The sequence below is a fragment of the Megalobrama amblycephala genome, linkage group LG15 (assembly GCF_018812025.1).
Source record: "Megalobrama amblycephala isolate DHTTF-2021 linkage group LG15, ASM1881202v1, whole genome shotgun sequence".
NCBI lineage: Eukaryota > Metazoa > Chordata > Actinopteri > Cypriniformes > Xenocyprididae > Megalobrama > Megalobrama amblycephala.
Genome location: NC_063058.1, coordinates 16,028,436 through 16,056,085, shown reverse-complemented (window position 1 = coordinate 16,056,085; position 27,650 = coordinate 16,028,436). Strand labels below are relative to the sequence as shown.

At 37.9% G+C, this 27,650-nt stretch overlaps 3 protein-coding genes across 5 annotated transcripts; 2 read left to right on the top strand and 1 right to left on the bottom strand.

Annotated features, from left to right (window-relative positions):
- The first annotated feature begins 227 nt into the window (after window positions 1-227).
- On the top strand, window positions 228-7,921 carry znf319b (zinc finger protein 319b). The gene is made up of 2 exons (XM_048159359.1): window positions 228-593; window positions 3,073-7,921. Exon 2 carries the CDS (start codon window positions 3,301-3,303, stop codon window positions 5,125-5,127), a length of 1,827 nt encoding a protein of 608 aa, XP_048015316.1. The 5' UTR covers window positions 228-593; window positions 3,073-3,300; the 3' UTR covers window positions 5,128-7,921.
- Window positions 7,790-12,506, bottom strand: ccdc113 (coiled-coil domain containing 113). 2 transcript variants are annotated; one of them, XM_048159361.1, is made up of 8 exons: window positions 12,367-12,506; window positions 12,022-12,115; window positions 11,258-11,413; window positions 11,015-11,170; window positions 9,293-9,529; window positions 8,668-8,775; window positions 8,282-8,437; window positions 7,790-8,161 (listed from the first exon to the last, which is right to left on the bottom strand). In XM_048159361.1, exons 1-8 carry the CDS (start codon window positions 12,438-12,440, stop codon window positions 8,051-8,053), a joined length of 1,092 nt encoding a protein of 363 aa, XP_048015318.1. In that variant the 5' UTR covers window positions 12,441-12,506; the 3' UTR covers window positions 7,790-8,050. The 2 variants fall into 2 exon arrangements, with proteins under 2 accessions (XP_048015318.1, XP_048015319.1); XM_048159362.1 differs by having other exon boundaries at window positions 8,056-8,189.
- Window positions 12,507-14,927: 2,421 nt separating this feature from the next.
- On the top strand, window positions 14,928-27,224 carry csnk2a2b (casein kinase 2, alpha prime polypeptide b). 2 transcript variants are annotated; one of them, XM_048158643.1, is made up of 12 exons: window positions 14,938-15,897; window positions 18,917-19,028; window positions 19,652-19,753; window positions 20,324-20,374; window positions 22,033-22,092; window positions 22,175-22,258; window positions 22,580-22,714; window positions 23,244-23,345; window positions 23,483-23,583; window positions 25,539-25,687; window positions 25,779-25,861; window positions 26,712-27,224. In XM_048158643.1, the coding sequence occupies exons 1-11, from the start codon at window positions 15,794-15,796 to the stop codon at window positions 25,853-25,855; spliced, it is 1,077 nt and encodes a 358-aa protein (XP_048014600.1). In that variant the 5' UTR covers window positions 14,938-15,793; the 3' UTR covers window positions 25,856-25,861; window positions 26,712-27,224. The 2 variants fall into 2 exon arrangements, with proteins under 2 accessions (XP_048014601.1, XP_048014600.1); XM_048158644.1 differs by lacking the exon at window positions 20,324-20,374 and having other exon boundaries at window positions 14,928-15,897.
- The last annotated feature ends 426 nt before the right edge of the window (window positions 27,225-27,650 follow it).

Sequence of the window (27,650 nt, the reverse complement as noted above, 5' to 3'; positions counted from 1 at the left end):
CAAAAATGTTGACGTTTATTTTCTTATTTAAGTTTCATAGTTAACTATATCCTGTCGCCACTACAATGAATAATTCCCCAAAAACCGTTCTAATAAAATAACCACTCGCCCTATATCTTATATAAAACGGTAAAATACACATTTTACGAGATAATAATGTTGTTTTCAGTATGAACATGCTTATATAAATGCCGTTTTTGAATAAAATTAATGAAGTTCCGGTATGTTTTGTGAGGATGCCAATTCTGTGTTATTCAGGTTCCCGTGCGGCTGTCGGGGGTTTCGGTGGTCAGCGATCTAAGCCCGAAATAAAACGCACTATGTGTCGGGCATTCCTCGCCAGTCAGCTCCCCTAAATGCCCTGCAAACGCCGAAAAGACTGTTATCGGCTTTTTACGCAGAACCCCAGGAGAGATCTGGAGAGTTTTGCAGGGTTTTCATGTGTTTTTGCAGGCACTGGCCAGGGGGTGCGGCCTAGCAGAGACCGCGGATCAGTCGGAGGATTTACGGCCTTCAGAAACACCATAAGCCGTTTGTTGATTTAACTTGTATCCCTGAGGATAAACATGCGTGGAATCCGCTTCTGAAAAAAGGTAATATGTATATCTGAACATAATTTAGAAGGATGTGTGTGTTGCAAAGCTACAGTTAGCCTGTTAGCCAGCTTGCAAATATTCGTTAGCCATTTTGCAAAGCTATGTTTGTGTTTTCATCCAAGTGTCTTAAAAATACCCCTGTTTTATACGTTATTATTTACTGTGTTGTACTTTAATATTCATGTTGCTTAACGTTTAAATTCGGTCACCGGCTTTTATTCACCGCGATAAAAAACGCGATTATGTGTGAACAATGTTTGTAAACAAATGCGCAGCTAACAAGAGTCAGTCGTTATCTTTATGTTATTACATTTTCATAACCTTAAATGCTTTGGGACAGCTGTACCCCTTTCATACACAGGTGATTACTGAGAGATAATAGGACTGTCTGTGTCTCAAAAAGTAGTGAGCTATCTTCTTAGACAGGTTGGCAGGGAAGTCCATCTCGCTATCCATCATGAAACATGAGGTGTACCAGACAGAAACACCTACCTTTGTTATTACTGAGATAAAGTGGTCTGTCAGATTTCATTTTCATTTGTTCAGTTCTTTTTGTTTATTGTTAGTTTATCAAGTGCTCATATAAGATTCTAGGTTAGTTTGTATTTGGATTTGGATTTTCCATAGCTGGAAATAATGTAGATCTCCTTACAGACCAGCTAGCCAAGACTCAAATACAGATGATGCTGTACAGGTTAAGGTGCGTTCACATTCCTGGAGGTCGTTGTATATCATGAAGTGGTTCACGTGAGTGCCACTATCTGTTTTTTCATAAAGCCCACTTTGATATCTCGCCTACAGTCATTGTAACTCATGTTCCCTCAAATCACCAACTTTTTCTGAACATTACGACTTCTGGTTCTGGTAATTATGACTTCTCTTATTGTACAGTATAGGGATATTTTATTCTGTCCCAGTCGGATCAGTAGTTCAGACTTTTTATTTTTCTTGCCAACATTTTCACTGGCCGCACACATTTTAATTTCAGCTATATTTTTTATATGCCTGAAAAATATATTATTTTTTTTATAGACCTTATGTAGCCCCGCCCCTTTTCAGTGTTGCGCTCGTTGTCTTTTGACTTCCGGTTTGTATTTCCACAGCGATATTACATTTATGAATGAACTGCTCGTTTTAAAATCTCCCCGACCTACTGACATTTGTTAAGACATCTGCTTTAAACATAACAATGCCCATGATAACTTTCATTAACTCTACAACAAGTAAATCCACTTAACCAACTAATTATTCTTTGACAGCGATACCATAGAAATGTACAGAGCTACCGCAAAACGGAAGTTCAAAGACAATTTTATAAAGATGGCGGCGCGCTTGTTTCTCTGGTAAATAAGGTCTATAGACTGTTCATTTTTCAAAAAATGATTGATTTGTAAATTTTAACCCAGTTTTATTTATGCTTCTTTGGATGTGTCTAAGTCTTAATTGCCATTTTAATAAACCCTTAAAGGGTTAGTTCACTCCAAAATTAAAATTTTGTCATTAATTACTCACCCTCATGTCATTCCACACCCGTAAGACCTTCGTTCATCTTCTGAACACAAATTTTTGATATTTTTGATTTTTTTTATCTCCCATAGAAAGCAATGAAATTACCACATTCAAGGTCCAGAAACATAGTAAGGATACCATTAAAATAGTCAACGTGACTATAGTGGTTCAACTTTAATGTTATGAAGCGACGAGAATACTTTTTGTGCGTAAAAACAAAAATAACGTCTTTATTCAACAATTTCCTCTCTACCCTGCCAGTTTCTTATGCAGTTGACGCGGTGAATTTTGTGTTTTTGCACACAAACAGTATTCTCGTCGCTTCATAACATTAAGGTTGAACCACTGTAGTCACGTTGACTATTTAACGATGTCTTTGCTACTTTTCTGAACCTTGAATGTAGTAATTTCGTTGCTTTCTATGGGAGATTTCATTAAAAATCTTAATTTGTGTTCTGAAGATAAACAAAAGGTCTTACAGGTTTGGAACGACATGAGGGTGAGTAATTAATGAGAGAATTTTAATTTTTGGGTGAACCCAAACTAAACTATTGCAAAATTAGATTACACTGCAAAGGTGGCACAGAAGCACTAATGAAGTTACATTTAGGTGTCTTTACATCAACTGTTTAAATGCTGTCTAAAGGTGGGTCAGAGCAGACATAAATTAGTGTGGCATTGCATCTTTACTCTGAATTTTTGTTTGGCTATGTAAAGACTCCTTGTGTCAGCCAGTTAGAGAATGTTACCTTGGTAACATTTAAATCAGTATATGCAACGACAACATTCAATTTAATATTAATTTTAAATTTTGCAAGGCATCAACAAATGTGTAATGAGGCAAGTGATGGTTCCATCAATTGGCGCAAAAGTCTTTCACAGGCCATCCTGTTTTGTGGAGTCCTGCTGTGTAAATGCCCCTAAAGATGTGTTTCATCCAGGTTTCTTGTTTGTTTTTTTCTTACAGGTCTGTACAAATGTGATGAAGAAGATGATCAAGGTCTTTTGCACTTTTGGCTGATGCTCACATCCATGTCAGTTCTCTGTTTATATCAAGCCAAACCGTGTTCCGGAAAGCATTGTTAGCTCCTGTTTTTTTCCCCATTGTGGGCAATCCAACAATCCCTTCCCCCTGACTTCACCCGGAAAGCGGTCCAACTACGGCTCAAAGCTGAATCCGTACACCCGAGCCCGGATGACGGAGGCGTGGCAGCAGCATGCTGTTGCCCCGCCTCCAGTTGTGCACACCATCCCACCAGGGGCGGATGCACTGGGCTGCACTGTCTACGGCATAGTCCTCCAGCCGGACACGGCATTGCAGCAGCAATCCCAGCAACAACAACAACAACAACAACAGCAGCAGCAGCAACAACAACAGCAGCATCACAGTCAGCAGCAGCATCCGGCACAAGCGCAGCAGTCCTCCTTGCATGTAGGGAGTGAGGGAGGACACAAGTGTGGTGCATGTGGCCATGACATTTCCCATCTGGCTAATCCACATGAGCACCAGTGCATGGTGAGCCAAGATCGTTCGTTTCAGTGCACGCAGTGTCTGAAAATCTTCCACCAAGCCACCGACCTGTTGGAGCACCAGTGTGTGCAGGTGGAGCAGAAACCCTTTGTGTGTGGAGTGTGCAAGATGGGCTTCTCGCTACTAACTTCGCTAGCGCAGCATCACAATGCCCATAACAGCGGAAACCCCATGAAGTGCTCCATATGTGAAAAAACGTATCGACCAGGTTCTGGAAATGCCACGCCAACTTCGTCAACGGCCACCCCTGGGCAACCATCCAATGACGAAGCATCGTCTAGTGGCAGCGCTGCTGTTGGGACATCAGGCCAGCCTACGTTCGAGCCTTCGCAACCTGACCGGCCGTACAAGTGTTCGGTGTGCTCCAAGGGCTTCCGTCACTTATCCGAGCTCACACGTCACGAACGCGTCCACACAGGCGAGAAGCCGTTTAAATGCGAAACATGCGACAAAAGCTTCAGCCAGTCCTCACATCTAGCCCACCACCAGCGTACCCACAGCTCCGAACGACCATTCAAGTGCGCGGTGTGCGAGAAGAGCTTCAAGCACCGCTCCCACCTAGTCCGTCACATGTATGCCCACTCGGGTGAGCACCTTTTCAAGTGCAACCTCTGCGAGTTGCATTTCAAAGAGTCTTCCGAGCTCCTCCACCATCAGTGTCAGCCGCAAGGTGCTCGGCCGTTTCGCTGCGCCACGTGTGGGAAGGGCTTCAAGCGTCCGTCCGACCTGCGACAGCATGAACGCACCCACTCAGAGGAACGCCCGTTCCACTGTGAAGACTGCCAGATGAGCTTTAAACAACAGTACGCCCTGGTGCGCCACCGGCGCACACACAAGGCCTCCGCCGACCGCCCCTTCAAATGCAACCTGTGCGACAAGGGCTTCCTGCAGCCGTCCCACCTGTTGTACCACCAGCACGTTCATGGCATGGACAACCTCTTCAAGTGTGCATCCTGCGGCAAGGGCTTCAGCCAGTCTGGGGAGCTGCTACGTCACAAATGTGGTGAGTCCTCCTCGACACCCACAAATCCAGACAAGCCCTACAAGTGTGACGTGTGCGGAAAGGCTTACAAAAAGGCCACCACGCTACAGCGCCATCAGAATTCCCACTGCACAGAGAAGCCTCTCAAATGCTCGCTGTGTGACCGACGCTTCCTGTCCTCCTCAGAGTTCGTGCAGCACCGATGCGACCCATCCCGGGAGAAGCCCTTGAAGTGTCCTGACTGCGAGAAGCGCTTCAAGTACTCCTCGGAGATGCAGCGACACAGGCGCGTACACACCGGAGAGAAGCCCTACAAGTGCGCCAGTTGCGACAAGGGTTTCAAGCAGCGGGAACACCTGGCCAAGCATCAAAGCGTGCATGTGAGAGATGCCCAGTTTAAATGTGTATGGTGCGGAGAGCGTTTCGCTGATCTAGGTGCCCTTCAAGAGCACACTGTCCAGCACACGGCTGAAGGTGGCGGATACCCCGTGTCTTCTCTCATTCAGTAACTTGTTTCCCTGATTACATTCACAGAGGTTTTAGCAATATCAGCAAACTACCCCAGTCAATTGAATTTTTACAAGGCCCAGTAACCTCATAATACCTCATTTTGTGCTAATCGTGCTCAACAAGTTGATATCAAGAGGCGTACTTCAATTGAGTTTGATTGGCAAGCAGAGATGAATTATTGGTGGTTGGTTTATATTTGAATCCTGGGTGGAGGGAAACAGATTTATGAACTCTATCCCAGATAGCACTGTGACCCTAGTACAGTATGGCAGCATTTGCCCTCACAAAGCCCCCCATCAAATCTCTAGAGCACAAGACAAAAGCGATTTGGTCTGCAACTATTTGTTCAGTCTGGAATCGTCATATAGAATCAGCATACATTTTTGGTATCACATTCATGTACCTAGTATGGTTGAGATACTGCTTAAGCCACATTTCCACCGCAGGAACTGGGACTAGGGACTTTGGGGTGGTACTCGGTGTGTTTTGACCACAGGCACTAAAGTATAAATAAGTTCCGGGTAAAAAATTTCCCCTCAGAAAGTCCCTGCTCACGAGGTAGTATTTTTTCAAAGTTCAGGAACTTTCGGGGGTGGGACTTGGGTGCTGAACATGCTGATTGGTTGAGTTCACGCAGCATTTTGATTGGTTGACTCCATGCAGCATTTCAACCACCATTTTTAAAAGTCGGTTGTGGTGCGTGCAGTAAGAGTTGTTCCAAATTCAAAACAAACTGTTCTGGGTAATTTCGGTGGAAACGTGGCTTTACTGTGTGCCTCTACAAAATAACTCTACTCGGATCACTAGCCTTGCTCCAGTTTGAGTACACTGTCCGCACATTCGGAGCACCTCCAGCAGCCTACTGTGCACATTTAGTTCACCCCACAGCAAAAGACAAAACAGAAAGGGGGACAAAGTTGTGCTGTTATAAACTGTTGAAACTGTCTGTATATGTCAATGTTGACGTTCTCCTCGTGGCAACTAATGGTATGTACCAAAAACCATCATTGTACTGTACCACACCCTAAACGGGACAGATCGTTAACCAGCAGAAGTATAATGACCTCAGACGGTCTCTACATTTCACTGAGATTATACATAAATATATAGAATCTATATAGAAATGTAAACTTGCATACAAACAGTTCATATTACCACCAGAATCAGTACAGCTGTTCTAAAAATTGCTTAAAACCTGAAAAGGCTTCCTGTATTACTGTATGTACATAGTTAGTATGTATGCAACTTGTTTACCAGTCCTGTCATTAGATATTGCGTTGTCTTTCTTAAAGAGCACCACAGTTTTATAAGTAGCTTTTCATCATGTGAAGTTCTGATTCATACATTCTTTAAGTTTTGTTTCTGATTTGCCTTTTTAAAGTTAATTTCAGCCTCTTTGTAGATGTAGTTGGGATTGTAATTGGTGTGTTCAAGGTTGTGTGAAAGTTGACTCTGTTTTATAAAGGTTTTTGCCCCCTCCCCCTTACAGGACTCATGTACTTGTTGTACAGTACCCTAAGTGTCATTCTTCCTCTACTGTATAGATTTATCCATGTGTTTGATCTCTAATCTGCCAACACCATGTCTTGCCTGCAGTCATTTGCCTTTCGCAACATGACGAGTCTTTTTTTTCTGTCATTTTCTTTTATAAAAACTGTAATCAGAGACTTTCAAAATGAATTTTCGGTTTCCCCCAGAATCCAGGAGGAAAAATAATTTTGGGCCTTTAAGGCCTTGACTTAAACACACGTCATTCAGATGTTTTTGTTAGTGAATGTTTGTGTTGCATACTCATCCAACGATAACCAGTACATTCTTTTGAGAAATTGTTTTTTAAACTGACATTTATACATATATGTGTATATATTTAAACATATACATATTTGATTTAGAGAGTAAGTGGTACTCATACAAGAGTAATCTATGGTTTTTGAATCACATGCTCTCCTTTCTTTAATTTTAGAAGAAGCTATCACTTTTTGTAATGGTCCACAAAGCTGAATTTTAATAGAACTGTTCAAGTTTTGATTTGCCTATTTTTTTTTTTTTTTTTTTTTTTTTTTTTTTACTTTACCCCTCCCACACCATCGCAATTTCCAATCATTTTACCTGGGGCAAAATGACATTCTCAGCTCTGTTGCTTATGCAGTATTATATGTTGATTACTGGCCCTTGAGGAACATCTCCCTCTTGCAGTTAGGTTTTGCCGTACTGTACAGCGGGTTTAGAGGTAATAGTGACACTTTGGCCTTAAGCAGGGGCGTCTAGTTTCTCCCCAGAGCCCTTTGCCTCCAATTTGTTTCCCCTTTATAGTATCTATTTATGCATTGTTTTAAATACCAAGGGGCTTTTTTTTTTTTAAAACCGTAGGCATTAAGAATCAAAGAGCAGTTGGATTTGAAAATTATGTTGTGTTTTTTTATGTTTTCATGTTTGTATATTAATTTTTTATTAATATTGTTTAAAATCTCTATATAAATATCTATATTCTTGGCAGATGTGTCAGGACCACAGGGGAACGTTAAGATCGATGGCCTTCCTCTATGGTTTTGAGACCTCTCCACCCCGTGCATGCCTGCTGTGTTAGTTCCCGTAATCTGTTCCAAGTATCTGCGCTTCCGAGCGCACATACTTATCCTTAGTTTTTTTGTTTTTTTTTCCTCCAAATTGTAGATTGTGAATGAGCTAGTAAGAAAAGTTCATGTGGCGGTTGATGTGATATTCATGCTGAAATATCTGTATGTAGCATTTAATATACACAGCACTAACTAATAAACCTTTTCATTAATAATGCACTGTTGTCTGTAATTTTAATGTGGATTTATTTTCTTTGTGTTTTATGCTGCATTTGAGCATAAGTTGCACAATATATGGGCGTCTTCTTGGGTATTGAGGTTATTTAGGACGTAAGTAACTCTTATGTCAGAACCCATACAATCCAGAATCTATGGCTGCATGTCGTGCAGGAACCGGTCTGGCTCCAGCAGCGATCCGAAGCTTGTCCCAGGATTTTGTGTATGTTTTTAATGCCATCTGGAAATATTAAAAAAAATTAAGACAATTAAAAACCATAATGATATGATTAACTCTAGAATTATTTTTTATGACCATGTCTTTTTTTGTTGGATTTTTTTTTTTTTTTTACATTCTCACCTCTGCAATCTCTACCTTGCGTTCCCATTCTTTAACACTTTTCTGCAGCTGGCTGTGGGAATCTTTAACCTTGATGTATTGTAGGACATGTGGTACGTGATAGCTGGCCAACTGGCCCCTCAACTTCCCATTCAGAGCCTCTGCTTTGTTTCGTTCCTGTCAGGGAAACAAAATCCATTTTATGGCTTTTAGCCAGTGGAGTACAGTACAGATGCATTTGTTTTTTTAATAAGGGTTGATAGATTATCTTTATTTTTAAAGCATAAATATTTGGTTCTTTACTGCCTTGATGTTGGTTTCTTAAGTTATGGCTCTTGAGGAGCTTTATGGTGGTCTACAGATCTGTGAGTTCAAGTACAGGAGTTAAGGAGTTTCATTATCCTGACCTCCTCTGCTTGCTTGGTCTCGTCCTCAATCTTAACCAGTAACTTCATCCGTAAAGCAATGTCACTGCTCAGCACATCTGACTCGTTTTTCAAGGTCAGAAGCTTCTTCTGCAAGAAGAGGACATTGAAAAATTTCTCTCGACACTTAAGGCCCGTTCACACCAAGAAGATAACTATAATGATAACGATAAATATATAGTAAATCGTTCTAAATATAAAAGAATAGCCGAGTTCACAACACAACTATTAACAGCACAGAGAAACAATATAATTGGAACCGCTGTTTTTTTTGCAGCTGGTAGACAATAAAAACATTGACGACCAATCAGAATCCATCCTGTTTTAAAGAGCTTGAGCATTTAAAGCAACAGACGATGGTCTTAGAGTAAACAGTACGATATTATAAACTAGTGTGAATGCTAATATAGTTATCTATCTTTATAGTTATCATTCATGTGAATGGGCCTTTACAGTGCCCACTCTTTTAGGTCAACAACTCAAGGCTAACAGTTCCTTATAGTAAGGACCATTGCAAGACCTGTCCAAATACTGTGGTGTGTGGCTCCAAAAAAAAAAAAAAAAAGGTAATATCTTCAGATATTTTCTTTGGTTGATTAAGAATCACCTTATTAGAATTCAAGGCCTGGAAGGTATTCGCTGCAAGCAGTTTGAGATCCGAATGTTCTAGGTTTAGCTCATCCAGTCGTTTACGAGTTTTGAGGTTCTCCAACTTGAGCTGCTCTAAGTCCAGCACCGTCAGCCCCTCACACATCTTCTCCTGTTGTTGTAGCTTGACCTGTAGTTTTTTCTTGTGTTCGAGGAGTGCCGTATTCTTCCGATGCAACTTCTCGATCAAGTTCTCCTGGAAAAATTGTGGTATTTATTGTGAATTTAAGGGTGTGTTCACACTTGCCAGGTTTGGTCCAATTAAAATGAACTCTGGTATAATTGCTCTGCTAGTGCGGTTCATTTGATTAAATGTGAACGCTGCCATCCAAGCCCTGGTTCGCAAAAAACAAGTGGACCGAGACCCCTGAAAAGGTGCAGTTCAACTGAAATATGAACGCAACACAGACCAGACATCTAAACGAACTAAAAAGAGGGCATTCCTGTTTTTTCTCATCATAGGCCCTGTTTGCACCTAGTATTAAAATTCGTTTTGGTCGATCGGATCACAAGTGGATGACGCTAAATACAGGTGTAAATGGGGTATAAAACATTTTGAGCTTGTCCACTTTCGACCACTTCCAGAGGTAGTCGAAAACGCATTTGACCGGTTTGCTTTCGTAGTGGAAACGCTCATGTGTGCGTTCGAACAGCCACAAAAGAACCGTCTACTCTCCGCCTACTGACTTAATGCGTAAACATTATTGGAAGCGCGCAAGCCAGACGGGATTTAAATTTTGTTGGCTGAAGACACAAGATTGGTTTGAAGATGAAAAATGTACCAAGCACAATGTTCTCTCACCATTCCTGATTTTTGACATGCACTCACAACGTTCGGTATAGTCTTGTGGCTATTAGAGCAAAAACAAAAGCTGCGTTGTCTCATTGTGCGTTCATATCTAATTTGCGTGAGCTTATATTTCCCCGGTTTCACAGACAAGGCTTTAGCCTAGTCTCAGACTAAAATGCTTGTTTGAGCTGTTTTAACTGAAAGCAACTTGTTTTGTCTCAAGATATACATCAGTAATGTTTTTTTAGGGCATGTTTATAAAAGCTTCTTAAATGTCCTAATTGACCTAAGGCCTAATCCTGGCTTAATCTAAGCCCTGTCTGTGAAACTAGGCCTCTGTCTATTACATATAAAGATCAGAAAACCCATACATAGACCCTCCCCTCGAAGAAATCAGGAGAGTAGTGGACAAAAGAGATGGATTAAAACAACAGGTGTAAAAGGGTATGTATCTGACTCGTCTACTTGTGATCCGATCGACCAAAATGCATCTTAATAGCAGGTGTAAACAGGGCCATAGTTGCGATGTTGACTGTCACTCTTCGGTACAGGCATCAGATCTTCGTTTTGACTCCTTTACACATTTTGTAAACTCCTCACGAGTTGTCAGCTCCATAATATACCATCATATATAAGCACATTTAGCCCAGAACACAGCATTGTTTTGGATGTTCAACAAGTTCCATCGCAAAAATGTCATGAAAGCTTTTTTTTTTTTTTGTATCTTTAGGTTCGGTCTTAAAAATGACAGTGTGAACGCTAAGCAAACCAGGACTAAATCAATGTATCATTTTCTTTGTTGTTCCAGACCAAAAGAACCAAACTACAAGTGTGAACACACCCTAAATCACATTTTTCAGAATAAACCTACAACCTGAAGTTTTCTTTTACCTTGACCCTTATTTTGTCCTCAATGTATCTGATGACCTTGTCAGCAGTCATTGTCAAACACTTTTTGTCCCGCAGTGCATTACAGATGTCGCGATCAAACTGGCAGCATTCTTTTTTAACCTCCACCAAGTGGATATCAGCTTCTTCCAGAGTTGCCTGAAGAGGGTAGAATCAATTATTTAAGTGTATGAAATATATTTGTGACAAACCTTTATGAGCTCGTTCCCTCTCTTGACTAATGACCTTGTAATTGTCCAGCTCTCTTTCTGAATGGTCTTTCGCTCTCTTCAAATCCTTAGTCATCTGTTTAAGCACGCTTTGGGCGACACTGCATTTCTGTTCCAGTGTCAGGAACTGTTGTCGCTCTGGAGTGCGCACTTTAGTTTTCCTTCCTGGACTCTGGTATCAAAAGATTGACAATGAATGAATGAATGAACAAATATGCATGGACAACTCATTAAACCACTCATGTTTTTTTATTATTTATCCCTATAAAGCCTACTGTATCATGTTTTGATACACATTTCTTGATCTGAGAAAACTGTTATACACAATCTACTACATGCCTTCTGTTAGTTTATACTTTTTTAACAAGTAAAAGGCCTTTTAGTATAATGGTAAAAAAGTCCCCCTTCATTTCATGGTGCAGGTGTCTTTTTGCTGTGAAATCTTTACTGATTTTTATAAATTAAACATAAGAATAACTTTTATATTGCTATTAATATTTAAAAATGAACTAAAGAAACATAGGTTCACTTGACTATCCATCCATACATCAAAAAATGTTAAAATGCGAGTATGAAATATGATGCATCAGGCTTTTGAGGAACGTTTATTTCCAACAATTACTTAAATGTCAGGCTTTACAGGATTAAAGAACAGAAAGAACAACGTATAACGTCAGAGACGTCACGACGCACTAAACATTACGTAAGAAATGTATGCATTTGGTTACCTTATTAAATACAGAGAAAAGCTATTTAAAACCATCTAAAAAAAATACGTACCGTTGCCATTTCCATCTCTGATACTGTTTCGAAAAAAGTCTCCACATATCCCTCACACATATCGATCTCTGCTTGTAGCGCTGCATTGGAGCGTCTTAAATGTAAGTTAGGGAAATAAAAATGAGTTATGTACATGTAAAAAATAATATAAAATACAAAATTGTTTGCTGACGGAACCAGAAATAAAAACGTTTAGAAAGTTCGGTTAAAATGCGGCTGCATCCTTCGTTATTAGCCAGCTAAATAAGAGTATTGAAACGTTATTTATTTATTTTAGGCAAACATGACTGCAAGAATAAGTCAATATTTGAAAAAAAAAAAAAAAAAAGAGCTTTAGTGACTTACTTTAAGTCCTTCACAAGTTCTACAAGTTGGTTTTGATCCATGTCGGTTTTACTGTTCTCTGTCTTAGCTGCCATTGTTGCTATGGTACGTTGCCATGGTTGCGTGCGCGTGTTTGTTTCGCCCTTAAATTATTGGTAATAATTAATAAACACATAAGTTATCCATTATTGTGATATTCTATGAAAAAACACATATTAAAAATAAGCACGATTTTAATATGATTTATATTTTAGGGACAGATTGTCCAGACAATGTTTTCCACCATTTATGTAAGACCTTTAATTAAATAAGTAAATAAATAAATAAATAGCATGTTATTTAATATTGAAAACAGTTCTCTTATAAGGATATTTACATGATTTATTTCAATGGTAGATTTACATCTGCCGTTTCAATACAGATTTGTGTGTTTCCTCATAATAAACTAATAGTGTAATACAGTAAACAACAAAACTGCATGTCTGATGATGCTTTTGAAATTAAATATTCTTATAGCAGTGAATGGAACAACGGTGAATAGAACAATACATTTCTTCACAATGTATTTTTTTTTCGTATGTTAGACATCAAACGGAAGTCTAATATGGGCGCATAGCAACGGAAGGACATGCCCAGTGGCCATGTCCATAGATATATATAAATAGATTCCTCATTAGCGGCTATTTTTAAGGGCCGCAAGCCGCCCGCCATATTAGAACGGTCAAACCCGGTCCGTAAACACTCGAGAGCAAGTTGACTGTGCGTCTGACGTCACCGTCGACCGTTATGACTGCGGTTACGCCCACTGAGTGGCAAAAGACTGAGTGGCAGCATTGCTTTTCCGCGTGAATGCCGCGAAAAACTCATCCAAAACGGGAAAGAGCTTTGTGACTGTACAAATAGCTTTGAGGCAAAATCTGAGGTATATTTTTACAGACTGCTGAGAGCTACAGAAAAAAGAATCAAATAGGTCGCTGCAATTCACATAACAACTGGACTCCAGGCAGAGAAACATGTTTTGCAGTTATCATTTTGTTTCAAAATGTTGGATTTTGGGGTAAAATCATACCGTATATATTGTATTGTTATATATTGTGTTGACAACTCATCAATTATTTACCATCTTAGCTATATTTTGCATAACTGGGTGTTTTTAAATAAACACTGACAAAAACAATACAAGTTTTAAGGCTGGACGATATGACGATAGGATATATATATATATATATATATATATATATATATATATATATAACATTGATATAAGTGATCACGCCGATTTAGACCTATATATTTATATAAAGCCTTCACAGGCTGATTTGCTTTATGTATTTCCCTGGTGTCGAAATCAGGCACATAGGCCTATTTATATCAGGAAACACGATTCCTGGCTGCATGTCAATATCCACGGATTAGGTTTCTTTGACATGTCATAAGGAACACTTTCGACCCCAACCTTTAGTGTAATCGTTTGTTTTACTCGCGTTTTCGCAGTTTCCCCTACTAAATCCAGTCATGCAGCAGGTTCTTTTGCCACTCAGTCCAGCTCAGGGAGCGCGTTCTGGCGGGAAAGTGATGTCTGTGCATAGCCTCTATAGATATTAGCAGGTGATTTTCATAGAATTTAGTTTAGCATTATGTTGCATAATTTTGCATGTGTATATTAAATATTCAGTTATAAAAACACAAACCAACACATGCTCACCTCAGCTTATCCCATTTCGAATTTATAGCTTGGCGGTTTTTTTGTTAAGGATATGCTGCACGTTACTGTTTTGTTAAGGATATGCTGCACGTTACAATATCAGCTGCTTTGTTAAAACAAAACGTACATTAAATCTGAAATCCAACCTGAATGATGACAACACAGAATAAAATACTATCACTAGTGATCATCAAATCCTTTTTACAGTTTAATTTACACACTTTGTGTGTAAGTCTTCCACTTTTTTGGTGCAAAAAAACTTTGCTCTTTAGAAACCCAGTCAGTTTGGGTTAAAATTCTTTAAAAGGCTTATAAACACTAAATTATTACCAACATATGAAATTAAATTAAGGACATGCATCAGAAAAATTGGGAATGTTGGACATTAAATATATGAATATAAAATTAATTTACTATTAATAAATGTGTAAAGTTGCATAAAATGGAAATACTCAATAAAGGAGGCTAACTACATTACCTCAGAGGATTGAATGGTTGGATTCCACAACAGGTAAAATACACATATAAGACAATACAACATTTACTGTGGAGCCATACAATTTACTGGTGAGTTAATTTAAAAAAACTGTTCTATTGTGCTTCTGATTTGGCAGTGAAATTGTGAAGATGTGAAGGATTCTATATGGTCCAGTTAGTATTTTCACCCCATAATGGTGGCCGCGCTACCGGAGCGCCATCTAGTGGCTGTTACCCAAAAAGTATCAAAGTGTCGCCTCTTGGGTTCTAAGCTCTTTGGTGTGAGTGATGAACAGCGTCATTTTGACCGTTCTAAGATGGCGGACGCGTCGAGTTTGGAGCTGACGCATGCGGTATCTACACATAGATATGTCTATGGCCATGACAACATGTACTTCCGGATTTTCAATGCTAATTGATAAAGCTATCTTGCGCTTCCGGGCCAAACCGTTCCAGTCCGTTTTTCCTGCAGCAGCACGGGGGGATTGGTCCGGAAAACCCGAACCCCTATCACAAGCAGAACGCTGCACGGGATTATAAGCGGTTTTCGCGATTCTCTCACAACGACTTTACGCAAGCGACGTCACGGTGACGCGGTTTTTCACGGGGGTCGAGCAGAACATCGATCTGTAGTCCACCGCCTCTCTCTCTCCCTCGTTTCCTAACCAGTCAATATCCTGAAGCTTATGAACTGATTAGATATATTCTGCTCAGTTTCGGTGGACTGTATTCTCCAACATCCATTGCTACAGATTGAAGACTGAGAGAACACACATCCTGGCTTTTCTTCTTGGATCTTTATGCTTTGGATCTAGGGATTTGAGGCCCCTTTGGGGTGGTGGGGGGGTTTAACCCACAATAATTAGATTTAAACAAACCCCCCCGCCTAAGACTCAACGTCTATTTTTAAACCAAATAACTTTTCACAAAACTTCACACATACACATCCAAAATAGACCTTCATATTCGCATCTTTGTATGCGATATTAGCACTTCCAGAGCATTTCACACACTATCCGCTATTCTTTTTCACTCCCGGATCTCCAGGCGGTCTAAACGCCGCTGAAAAGCCGGGGAACGAGTGCTGCTCAGCGGCCAACACGCTCCATCTTTCACGCCGCTGATATCAGATATTACACGCCCGAACCGGATACCATCAGACCCCCCGGGCTGGTCTACATCTGATCAGTAGTCCTCCGTGTGTGTGTGTTTTGGATTGGATTTGGCGATCAGATTTCTCCTACACCCTGAGCCCCGTCGCGCGCCATGCCCGGCCCAGTGGCCGGTAGTAAATCTCGGGTGTATGCCGATGTCAACACTTTGAAGAGCAGGGAATATTGGGACTATGAGGCCCATGTGCCCACCTGGAGGTGAGAGATTTAAAGCTATAAAAGTGCATCATCATCTGATGTTGCACGAAACCTAGGCGCGTTCACACAGGTTTCGTGCATAATTTTGTGCATGTATCTGCTGGTTTTCTTTGCGCAGTGGTTCGTTGTAGGCTCGGTATCGATCGTGCTGGGAAAGTCATCAATCTGTGTGATCGAGCAGCCCCTGTTTGAGAGCTGGTGATGACATGAACGGATTTACAGATGCAGTGTGTGTCCTCCTCATCAGCATCCACAGATTTTATGCAAATGCACCGATTCCCTCAAGTGTGCAATCCACATCCAGTAATTACCATTCGAAACCAGCGCACTAATAGAACATTTAGTGGTTTTAATGGTTAGATTCCTCTGGAGCAGTTAATGTGTTTCTGTTTTGCACTGTGCATGTATATAATTACAAGCTCGGTTAATGTGCTGTCATTATTATTTATTATTTTTTGTTATTCTTTTCTGTGGAACACAAAAGGAGATATATTTTTTATCAATCTTCATGTCAGCTCTTTTCCCACCAAAACAAAACATGAAAGCACAATAAAATTGGCTTATACAACTCTTCTCCTTGATATGTCTTCTGATAGCATTCTGTATTTTGGTTTAAAGAGTCAAAAATTAAGTGAATATGCAGAATGGAAAATACATTTAAAGAATTAGTTCACTTTCAAATGAAAATTTCCTGATAATTTACTCACCCCCATGCCATGTCATCCAAGATGTCCATGTCCTTCTCTCTTCAGTCGAAAAGAAATTAAGGTTTTTGATGAAAACATTCCAGAATTTTTCTCCATATAGTGGACTTCAATGGGCACCAAATGGTCGAAGGTCAAAATCACAGTTTCAGTGCAGCTTCAAAGAGCTCTACGTGATCCCAGACTAGAAATAAGGGTCTTATCTAGAGAAACCATCACTCATTTTCTTAAAAAAAAATTAAACATTTTATACATTTTAACCATAAATGCTCATCTTGAACTAGCTCTCTTCTTCTTCTCTATTAGAATTCCAGCTGTGTAGATGCTGCTAAGTGTATTACTGCCCTCAACAGGTCAAAGTTTGAACTAAATTGTCATATACAATATGCTAGTGCAAGTATATAACAATTAGTTCAGACTTTGACCTGTGGAGGGCAGTAATACACTTAGCAGTGTCTACACTGCTGGAATTCTAATAGAGAAGAAGAGAGCTAGTTCAAGATGAGCATTTCTGGTTAAAATGTATACAATTTTAAATTTTTTTTAGAAAATGAGTGATGGTTTCTCTAGATAAGACCCTTATTCCTCGTCTGGTATCGTGTAGAACGCTTTGAAGCTGCACTGAAACTGTAATTTTGACCTTCAACTGTTTGGTGCCCATTGAAGTCCACTACATGGAGAAAAATCCTGGAATGTTTTCATCAAAAACCTTAATTTCTTTTCGACTGAAGAGAGAAGGACATGGACATCTTGGATGACATGTGGGTGAGTAAATTATCAGGAAAATTTAATGTGAAAGTGAACTAATCCTTTAAGACTTATGTTTTTTTTTTTATGTTGTTTGATTCTTTTTGATCATTATAAACTGTTGCATGAAACAAAAAGCTGTATATAAATATATCAAAAATGTTCCATTTGAATTCCACAGAAAAAAATAACAATAAAATTCGATTTTAATTTTTGACTGAACTATTCCTTTAAACCAATTGAGTAGACTTTTGTGGATGATAATGTTTAGATGCCTGCTTCTAACTATGTGGCAAAGTGTCTATTTTGTATGGCATTGGTGAGTCATTTGGATGTTAGTGTTGTTATTGTTAACTTAAACAATATATTAAGCAGGACTCGCACCCAGGTCCGCCGGGATGGGAGTCGGGCCCTCTAACAAGGGCTAAACACCACAGTCGCTAGAGCACCTCTTGAATTCAGGGGAATGAGGTTTACTCACTAGCCTACATCTGTTACAATAAGTTGACGTACTAAAATTAGGGGTCAACCGATTATCGTCCTGTCTGATTATCGGCACCGATATTAAGCGTTTTTATGGTTATCTGTCATTTTCAAAACCCGATTTGCCAATAAAATGATTTAATTTTGAAATTGTATGCTATTTAGCTATCACTATTTGAACTCATTTGTTGTTTGTTGTTGTTTACATCTTTAAGCTTTACAAAATTTTTACTGAATGCTGTTGGGTGCTCCCTGCACTTTTAATGTTGTTATTATTATTATTAATATTAATGTTATTATTAACAGTTCTCAGAATTAAAGATATGTTTAAAACCATTTAAAGTAAGTTTTTTTCAGAGCCCTTGTTATTCTTAATTTTGACAATAATTACAATTAATAAGACATATATATATTTATAAATTGGTTCAAAATGTCGGTTATTGGTCTACTTGATCTGTAATAAACAGTATCAGACCTGAACAACATATATCGGTTGACCCCTAACTAAAATTACTAAAACTAAAAGAAAAATAAATTAAATCGAAGTAAAAAAAATAAATAAAAAAAAAACGAATGTGAAAATTACAGAAATTTAAACTGATATTCAAATGAAAATTAAAAATATAAAATAAAAGCTAATTCAGAATATTAATAGAGCTAATAAAAATACTGAAATTAAACTGTTGGATGCAGCTGATTTATTTAAATATACCCAACTGTATTTATTGTAACATTTCTTAAAGTTAAGCCATTTGATTTGCTAAACAGATTAAAAAATATATGATTCTGCATGTACAAAGCTCTGTAAGACTAGTGGCATTTGCCTCATTATTATAGTTAAGAGTCCTTTCAGACAGCAGACCATTGCTTAAAATGTCTTCTTTGGCTCTGTCCCTCGGTAGAGACGTCAGTCAGCCCTCAGCTGACAGTGGAAATGATGGGCTTGGTCATTTTCACAGATGGTTGACTGTTTCAGCCCCCTTCATGCTTGCAGAAGCCGTGTGTTTGTGTTCTGGGCTGGAGATGTTGCTTTCTGGTGTAGATTCTCTATCTGACTGGCATGTGACTCTGTGTACCTCCTGCAGTAACCAGGAGGATTACCAGCTGGTACGGAAGCTCGGGAGGGGCAAATACAGTGAGGTCTTCGAGGCCATCAACATCAACAATAATGAGAAGGTTGTGGTCAAAATCCTCAAGGTGAGAGTTTGTAAGCATAATCAATATGACCTAGCTATTTTTAGCTAAAATTTTGTGGTTTCTCTGAGGTAAATTTAATGTAGTTTTCCTCCAGAATATCTGATAATTTGTTTAATATGATTTAGCTTGAAGAAATTTCATTGTACATATTTGCATATTTAGTGTTTTCTATTTTAGTTCACCCAAAAATGAAAATTCAGTCATCATTTACTCATGTCGTTCCAATTTTCTGCCAAACCTCATTGGTTCTTGCGGAAGCTCAAATGTGAATGAACGCACACGTCAAGCAAACATGCTTGAGCTTCCGTTTACCACGACTGATGTGTGAGTTGATGAATGTTTATACATGAATAAAAGCCTAAATTCAGTCTGTTCATCATACAAAGCAAACAAGTGTCTCATACAAGTGTCTCTTCAGAAAATTTAGACTAAACAACTCGAAAAATATTGGTGACTCATCTTGCACTCTTGGGCGTGCACTCAATGTTTTGTCCAAACAAATGCTTTATTATTCTCACTAACAATAGTAAATCATGTGTCACGGCTTTGACATAAGATAAAAGCTATCGGCCTTTAATGTTGAGTAGGTTTGTATATTGTTATATCATTGTTTTCCAAAACAGCCTGTCAAGAAAAAGAAGATCAAGAGGGAGATCAAGATCTTGGAGAACCTACGAGGGGGAACCAACATCATTCAGCTAATGGACACAGTAAAGGACCCTGTGGTACGTTCTCCATCTCTCTTCTCTTTCATTGGTGATAATTGTCAAATCAGGGTTCAGTTTGTCACTGGAGGAGACTGTGGGCAGACCACATTTGAGACAAATTGCTTTTTTTCTAGCTTACAGGAGTGAATTTGGTTTTAGGCCGGAATTGGTTTTAGGAAGTTTCTCTGTCTCAAAATTGTCAGTGAAATTATGTTAAAAAAAAATGTAATGGGTAATATCACAGATTTACCGTCCAAACATAAGTAACCAGTAATAGAGTGTTTCTAGAGGATTATCTGGACACAAATGAGATCATACAAAAATTACTGAGAAGCATAGTGATGATTATTGAAATATCAAATTAGATTTTACATCAGAATAAAGACTTGCAGCCAGTCATGATCCTTTTGTACTCCATGTGCTTCTATTTTACTCTTGATTGCGATCACAATGAATGCTTGATGGTGTCTGTTAATGCTTACTATTGTTGATTTATGGACTTCTTTATTTGAAGGACTTCCTTTCCTAATTGTTCATCTCTCTCTTTTTCTGTCTATTTCTCTTGGTTTCTCCCCAATCTTTCTGCAGTCTCGAACACCTGCGCTTGTCTTTGAATGCATCAATAACACAGATTTTAAGGTATATTCTTATTAAGATTATCTATCTATCTATCTATCTATCTATCTATCTATCTATCTATCTATCTATCTATCTATCTATCTATCTATCTATCTATCTATCTATCTATCTATCTATCATCTGCCTGTCTGTCTGTCTGTCCATCTATATTTCTGTCTGTCTATCTATATGTCTGACTGTTTGTCTGTTTGTTTGTCTATCTGTCTGTCTGTCTTACTATATTTCTGTCTGTCTATCTATCTGTCTGTCTGTCTGTCTGTCTATATGTCTGTCTGTTTGTCTATCCATCTGTCTGTCTATCTGTCTGTTTGTCTATCTATGTCTATCTCTCTACCTACCTACATGTCTGTGTATCTATCTGTGTATCTATCTATCTATCTATCTATCTATCTATCTATCTATCTATCTATCTATCTATCTATCTATCTATCTATCTATCTGTCTGTCTGTCTGTCTGTCTGTCTATATTTCTGCCTGTCTATCTGTCTGTTTGTTTGTTTGTTTATCTGTTTGTTTGTCCATCTATATTTCTGTCTGTCTATCTATATGTCTGACTGTTTATCTATCTATCTATCTATCTATCTATCTATCTATCTATCTATCTATCTATCTATCTATCTATCTATCTATCTATCTATCTGTCTGTCTGTCTGTCTGTCTGTCTGTCTGTCTGTTTGTTTGTTTGTTTGTTTGTTTCTGTTTGTTTGTCCATCTATATTTCTGTCTATGTCTATATGTCTGACTGTTTATCTATCTATCTATCTGTCTGTCTGTCTGTCTGTCTGTCTGTTTGTTTGTTTATCTGTTTGTTTGTCCATCTATATTTCTGTCTATGTCTATATGTCTGACTGTTTATCTATCTATCTATCTATCTATCTATCTATCTATCTATCTATCTATCTATCTATCTATCTATCTGTCTGTCTGTCTGTCTGTCTGTCTGTCTGTCTGTTTGTTTGTTTATCTGTTTGTTTGTCCATCTATATTTCTGTCTGTCTATCTATCTGTCTGACTGTTTATCTATCTATCTATCTATCTATCTATCTGTCTGTCTGTCTGTCTGTCTGTCTGTCTGTTTGTTTGTTTGTTTGTTTGTTTCTGTTTGTTTGTCCATCTATATTTCTGTCTATGTCTATCTATATGTCTGACTGTTTATCTATCTATCTATCTATCTATCATGTCTATCTGTCTATTTATGGTTCTGAATAACTAATTGGCAGATAGACAGATAAATAGTCTCCTATATTTAATTGAATGCTGACTGGCTAATCAGAATTCAAGGAACTGTGTAATAATTAAAGTGATTTAAGAGCTTAATTTAAGTATCAAAGTTGAATTTCAATTTAAACCCTGCACTTCAAATCTAATGCATTACATTACATCTGAGTTCTACCACCCTGCACAGGAGTACAATGTCAGAGTGGCTTCACGCTATTTCAAGGGTCCAGAACTGTTGGTAGGTATAATGCACTTTATGAATCACACAGAATACTACTTGTGTAACGTAACATTCCTCAGATTTTGTGAGGAATTACACAACTTCACTAAAACCTTCCTTTCTGTTTAGAAAGGCAAAGGGGAGGTGTTGCTGTAATTTATAGTAATATATTCAGAATCATTCAAAAGAATTTCAAATATAACTCCTTTGAAGTGATGGTGAACTGTATCAAAAGTTAACAGATTATGATATACGTTTTTACATGTATGAACTACTAAAGGTAAGCAAGCTTGTGCTTCGGTGGTTTGTTTTGGAGGCCTCTGTGAATTGCTAAGGTTTGTTTGTTTTATTTTTACGGGCAGGCTCTGGACTACTGCCACAGTATGGGGATCATGCACCGCGATGTCAAACCCCATAATGTTATGATCGATCACCAGTTAAGGAAGGTAATGATGCAGTTCTTCATCCTGAACAACATTTAAGACATTCAGAATACAGACTTTCAGAGAAAGAAAAGCTGTAATGTTCTCTCTGTCATGTAGTTATTGACCTTATACACCAGCAGAGGGCATCAGGGTACCAGTCTCTTTTGTTCAATATGGAGTACCACAAGGGAACCGTTGCTTTTCAAACTTAGGAGAGATAATTAGGAAGCATGGTGTTAGTTTTCAGGGTGGAATTTCAGAAACCTACAAATTCACAAAATAACAGTTGTGTTTGAAATTTCTTATTATTAAATTGTGTATCCTAATCTTTGTTTGATGCAGCTGAGGTTGATAGACTGGGGTCTTGCCTTCTTCCATCTAAAAAATATATCTGAGTTCTACCACCCTGCACAGGAGTACAATGTCAGAGTGGCTTCACGCTATTTCAAGGGTCCAGAACTGTTGGTGGACTATCAGGTATAATGCACTTTATGAATCACACAGAATCTCGATTAAAAACATTGAGTTACATTTAAAGCGTCCTTGATTTTATGACAGCACAAACACTTTCTCTTGTGTAACGTAACATTCCTCAGATTTGTCAGTAACTAGTTCATCCAGTTGCAGATCAGCTGAGGAATTACACAACTTCACTGTTTATATTAAAAGTCTTTCAACTTTTTGCCTTATCTTTAGATCAGAAATCTTCCTGTCACTGTTGCCACATGAAAGACCAATAAAAAAACTGTTGCTAACAATCTGATTAGCATGAAATAACCAAAAATGGTGGTATTTATAGCATTGCTCACTCAAATATCCTTAAATGTAGCACGTTATATGAGATATTAAACCTATGCCTTACTGCATGTACTTGGTCATTTTTATGATCAGATAAATGCTAACACAATTGAATAATATTAAATTAAGGTTTTTGTCACATATTGCCATTTTCTTTTTAGGTTGTGTGTGGTTATTGGGTTTAATGTGTCTAATATTGTGTAAACAGATGTATGATTACAGTCTGGACATGTGGAGTCTGGGCTGCATGCTGGCCAGTATGATCTTTCAGAAAGAGCCCTTCTTTCACGGCCAAGACAACTATGATCAGGTGATTAGCAAAGAGTTTGATTATTCATTTTTATGAACATATTTCAAATGAAGTAATATTAAGTATTCAACACTATTAGATAAACACTTTGTCCTAAGCATGTGACCATGATTTCATTCGACTTCCTCGTTCTCCAGTTGGTGCGGATTGCAAAGGTTCTCGGAACAGATGAGTTATTTGGCTACCTGCGCAAATACCACATTGAACTGGACCCACGATTCAAAGACCTGCTCGGCCAGTGAGTACCAGCTGAGGCATTTCAGAAACCTAAATATAATTTTTAAACTTTATTTTATATTCTGAAAACATTTTAATACACAATAATATCAGCAACAAGAGTAGAATAATTTTTATTGTCTTATATTTTATTAGCAAATAAAATACTATTTATTATAATATTATATTATTATATTTATTTTTTTTATAATAAATATTTATCTAAAGTTTATTCATAAAATTAAAACCAAAATTAGGTCATTCCAAAGCTTTCCACTGAGTTCAGTAACTTTTTATGCAAGGAAATCTGTATCATTAATTGGGTTGGGTATCATTTGAATTTTTTAGCGATTCTTTTCGATTCCCAGTTTCAATTAAAAAAACATTTATATCAAACATATTTATTCTGTGTCTTTTGGCAAAACATTTCGTTGCTGCTGATTTCCATGAACAAAAATCAGCAGGCTTCAAAAAATAAGCAGCCTAAAGAACACTACCATTTTCCTTTGGTTTTAACAAAAATACCGCAGTAAAAACTGGACTAATAATATAAATGCCAAACATTTTTAAAGACAAGTTAACAGTTATAAAATAATAACACATTAGCAATAGTACACATAAATACAGCTGAGCAAAGTTCAGGTACAGAAATTGTAATAAAATGTAAAACACTGCATAGTTTTCTTTTTATAAATAAAATATAGATTAATCCTTATTAAAGTTACAAAAGTTACTCAGTCAAGATCAGTGAGTGATTTTTTTTTTTTTTTTTTTTTTTTGTTCTTTGATTAAAGTTAATGACACACACTGCAGCTGGTTTATTAGGCTGCTGTCACTTTAAGGGTGCGTTCACACTTGTAGTTCGGTTCATTTGCTTCATTTGGTCCGGACCAAAGAAGAAAAAACAACAACATTTAGTCCTGATCCGATTAGCGTTCAGACTGGCATTTTTATCACCAAACCAAAAGATACCGAACCTTAAGGCATAGGGATACATTCACAACGTGATTGGTCGGATTTTATGATGTGTTGCCTATTTTGAACTTACTGAACATCCAAAACAATGCTGTGTGCTGAGGTAAATGCACTTGTTGTGTGTGTGTAGCGGTGCGTAGCCTGCATGTGATGGTATTTTGGCCAGCTGGGAACTCGTGAAGAGCTTATAAAATGTGTAAAGTAGTCAAAACAACGACGGGAATCCATCCGTCACACACACAAACAATCTGCTGCATGAAGATGCGCGTCTGATGCCTGTGATGGGCAAACTCGCGACTATGACAAGAAAAACCGACATGCGTGAGGATTCTGTCTTTTTTAGGGTCTCGTCTTCCTGTTTTTGGTCCGTTTACATGTTTTTGGTCTGTGTTGCGTTCATATATCATTCGAAAGCTATTGAAAAGATGGGTCTCGGTCCGCTTGTTTGGTGCACACCAGGGTTCGGATGGCAGCGTTCACATATGTTCAAATGAACCGCACTAACCGAGCAATCGCACCAGAGTTCGTTTTAATCGAACCAAACATGACAAGTGTGAACGCACCCTAAGACCTCATGCAGGATTCAATATACTGACACACGTTTTCTTTCTCAACTGTTTACGTTCACTTAAGACAAGGCGCACTATATGAGAGGCGGATCTCTGTTCGCGCGCTTTGGATGTGCGTGTAAATAAAACAGCATGCGGCGCGAGTACTAAATTGAGTTCTCTTTCGCTTCGTCTTGCGCTTGAAAATGATTTAAAATCACATTAAAATCCGCACACAGGAATCGATAAGCAGAATCGAAATTTTAATTTTATTACAAGAATCCAATTCCTGACCTGAAGTATCAGATTCCCAAATTGGAATCGATTTTCGATTCCCAACCCTATTCATTTATGATATCTGACCGAGCTTGAGTGGTCAGTACATGGATAATGAAATGCCAAGTATGTTAGTTTGTCCATTTATTGAAACTTTTCATGCCGTATCCGCCTACAGGCAGACACGGAAGCGCTGGGAACAGTTTGTGCAGACGGAGAACCAGCATTTGGTCAGCCCAGAGGCTCTGGACCTTCTCGACAAGCTGCTACGCTACGACCATCAGCAGAGACTGACTGCCACCGAGGCCATGGAGCACCCTTATTTCTGTGAGTTAGCTTACTTCACTGCTGGCAACTTATATTGACACAACAAAGAGTCTAAATTTCCCGAGACATACACTTTTTTGTGTGTCTTTAGATCCAGTGGTGAAGGAGCAGTCTCACACTAATACAGATGGCACCATAGTGTCAAGTGGAACCAACACACCCCGATGAGAGCAGGTGTATATTAAAATATTTCTTCTTAATTGTAACAAATTTTCTTCTTTTTTTTGGGATGTGCATATATTTATATTAAATTTTAATGTGAATTCTGTCAATTAAATATTCTCTAAAATATATTTGAACCATACTGGTAATCAGCCGATATTAGAGCTTTATTTTATCGGTCTAATCGATATTTAATTGTACATGCTTATTTTTACAATTGTATTTAAAAACACTAATAATTTAATAACACTGTTAAATGTAATGCAACTCTCAGAATAAATATCTGTTTTCATACTGAACATCACAGTGTAAGTTATTATAGTATTCATTAATAATTTGAATTAGCTTTTATTTTCATATTTTCATTTTCGTTTAAGTTTTAGAATTTTTTTATGTGCTTTTATCATTTTTATTATTTTTTTCTATTAGCGTTATTTTTATTTTAGTTTTAGTAATTTTAGTACTTCATCTTGAACTTATTGCTTGGCAGCTAACCGAAATTATTTCTAAGTTTAAGTTAATTTTTTTATCTAATATTTATATTTTGTTTTATTTAAATTAGCGTAAATTATTAAATTTAAATTTAAATTATTTAAATTATTATATTAAATTATTTGTTATTTATTTGTAATTTATTTATACAAAATAGAAATTCTCTCATTTATCAGTTATCGGTCATAACATGAACAAGTATCGGCTTATTAGTATCGACCAGAATTTTAACATCAGTGCATCTCTAGAAATGAATATGATGAAAATCATGAATTTCAATATCAAGTGAAATAACCCACAATTCTGTTTTTTGCAACTGCATTTAATACTGTCTGAAATTGAAATGTGCCTTTTTTTTGTTGTTTTTCAGGAACCGGAAATGGCGTTTGTTACCTCAATTTTTTATCCCTTGTGTCTGAAACCTCTTCAAGTGTACAGTGAAAGTTGGATCTAAGCAGCACCTGTTACACCTAGTCTCTCAGACACACACACACACACACGCACACTCGTATACACACACTGACACAGATATTTCAACTTTCCGTGTCCGTCAAGGTTGGTCTGCCCCCTCTATAACAGATCTGTTCCTCTAGCTTGAAGATTTCAAAGCTTTCCCTCCCAAGTTTTAGATGAAAGGAATTTATCCTCGACTCCACCCCCAAGTACACTGGCCCCTCCCACCTTAAACTAGTCATGGAGAATGAAGACCAGAATGAACCCCGCCCCCTCTCTCCTTATTGGTCTGTGTGTCTGTCTGTTCAGTATTCAGACCTTGGCGCAGCCTCCACATACTGTAGTAATAAAGTGGCATGGTGGACCTTTATTTCTTTGCTCTAGGTAGATTGATTACTATATTAATGAAAATAAATGATTTTTATTTAGATCTATGTGCCTCGTTGTCGGTTGATGGGGTTTGGGTTTTAATTAAATGTGTGCTTATTTGTGACCCAGGACCACAAAACCAGTCATTAGTCGATTTGTAGCAATAGCCAACAATACATTGTATGGGTCAAAATGATCGATTTTTCTTTTAAGCCAAAAATTATTAGGATATTAAGTAAAGATCATGTTCAATGAAGATATTCTGTAAATTTCAAACCGTAAATATATCAAAAATTATTTTTGTGAGTGGATATGCATTGCTGAGGACTTCATTTGGACAAATTTAAAGGTGATTTTTTTTTTTTCAATATTTAGATTTTTTTTTTTTTTTTTTTTTTTTGCACCCTCAGATTTCAGATATTCAAATAGTTGCATCTCGGCCAAATGTCCTATCCTAACAAACCATACATCAATGGAAAACTTATTT

What these genes read in the sequence shown, in the direction of transcription:
- znf319b (XM_048159359.1), top strand. Translation starts at nt 3,301, where the DNA reads ATGACGGAGGCGTGGCAGCAGCATGCTGTTGCCCCGCCTCCAGTTGTG.
- ccdc113 (XM_048159361.1), bottom strand. Translation starts at nt 12,440, where the DNA reads ATGGCAGCTAAGACAGAGAACAGTAAAACCGACATGGATCAAAACCAA. An exon ending in AGGACAAAATAAGGGTCAAG is followed by an intron (nt 9,530 to 11,014) that starts GTAAAAGAAAAC and finishes CAATTTTTCCAG; the next exon opens with GAGAACTTGATCGAGAAGTT. An exon ending in AGGCCTTGAATTCTAATAAG is followed by an intron (nt 8,776 to 9,292) that starts GTGATTCTTAAT and finishes CTCTTCTTGCAG; the next exon opens with AAGAAGCTTCTGACCTTGAA.
- csnk2a2b (XM_048158643.1), top strand. Translation starts at nt 15,794, where the DNA reads ATGCCCGGCCCAGTGGCCGGTAGTAAATCTCGGGTGTATGCCGATGTC. An exon ending in GCCCATGTGCCCACCTGGAG is followed by an intron (nt 15,898 to 18,916) that starts GTGAGAGATTTA and finishes TACCTCCTGCAG; the next exon opens with TAACCAGGAGGATTACCAGC. An exon ending in CATGGAGCACCCTTATTTCT is followed by an intron (nt 25,688 to 25,778) that starts GTGAGTTAGCTT and finishes GTGTGTCTTTAG; the next exon opens with ATCCAGTGGTGAAGGAGCAG.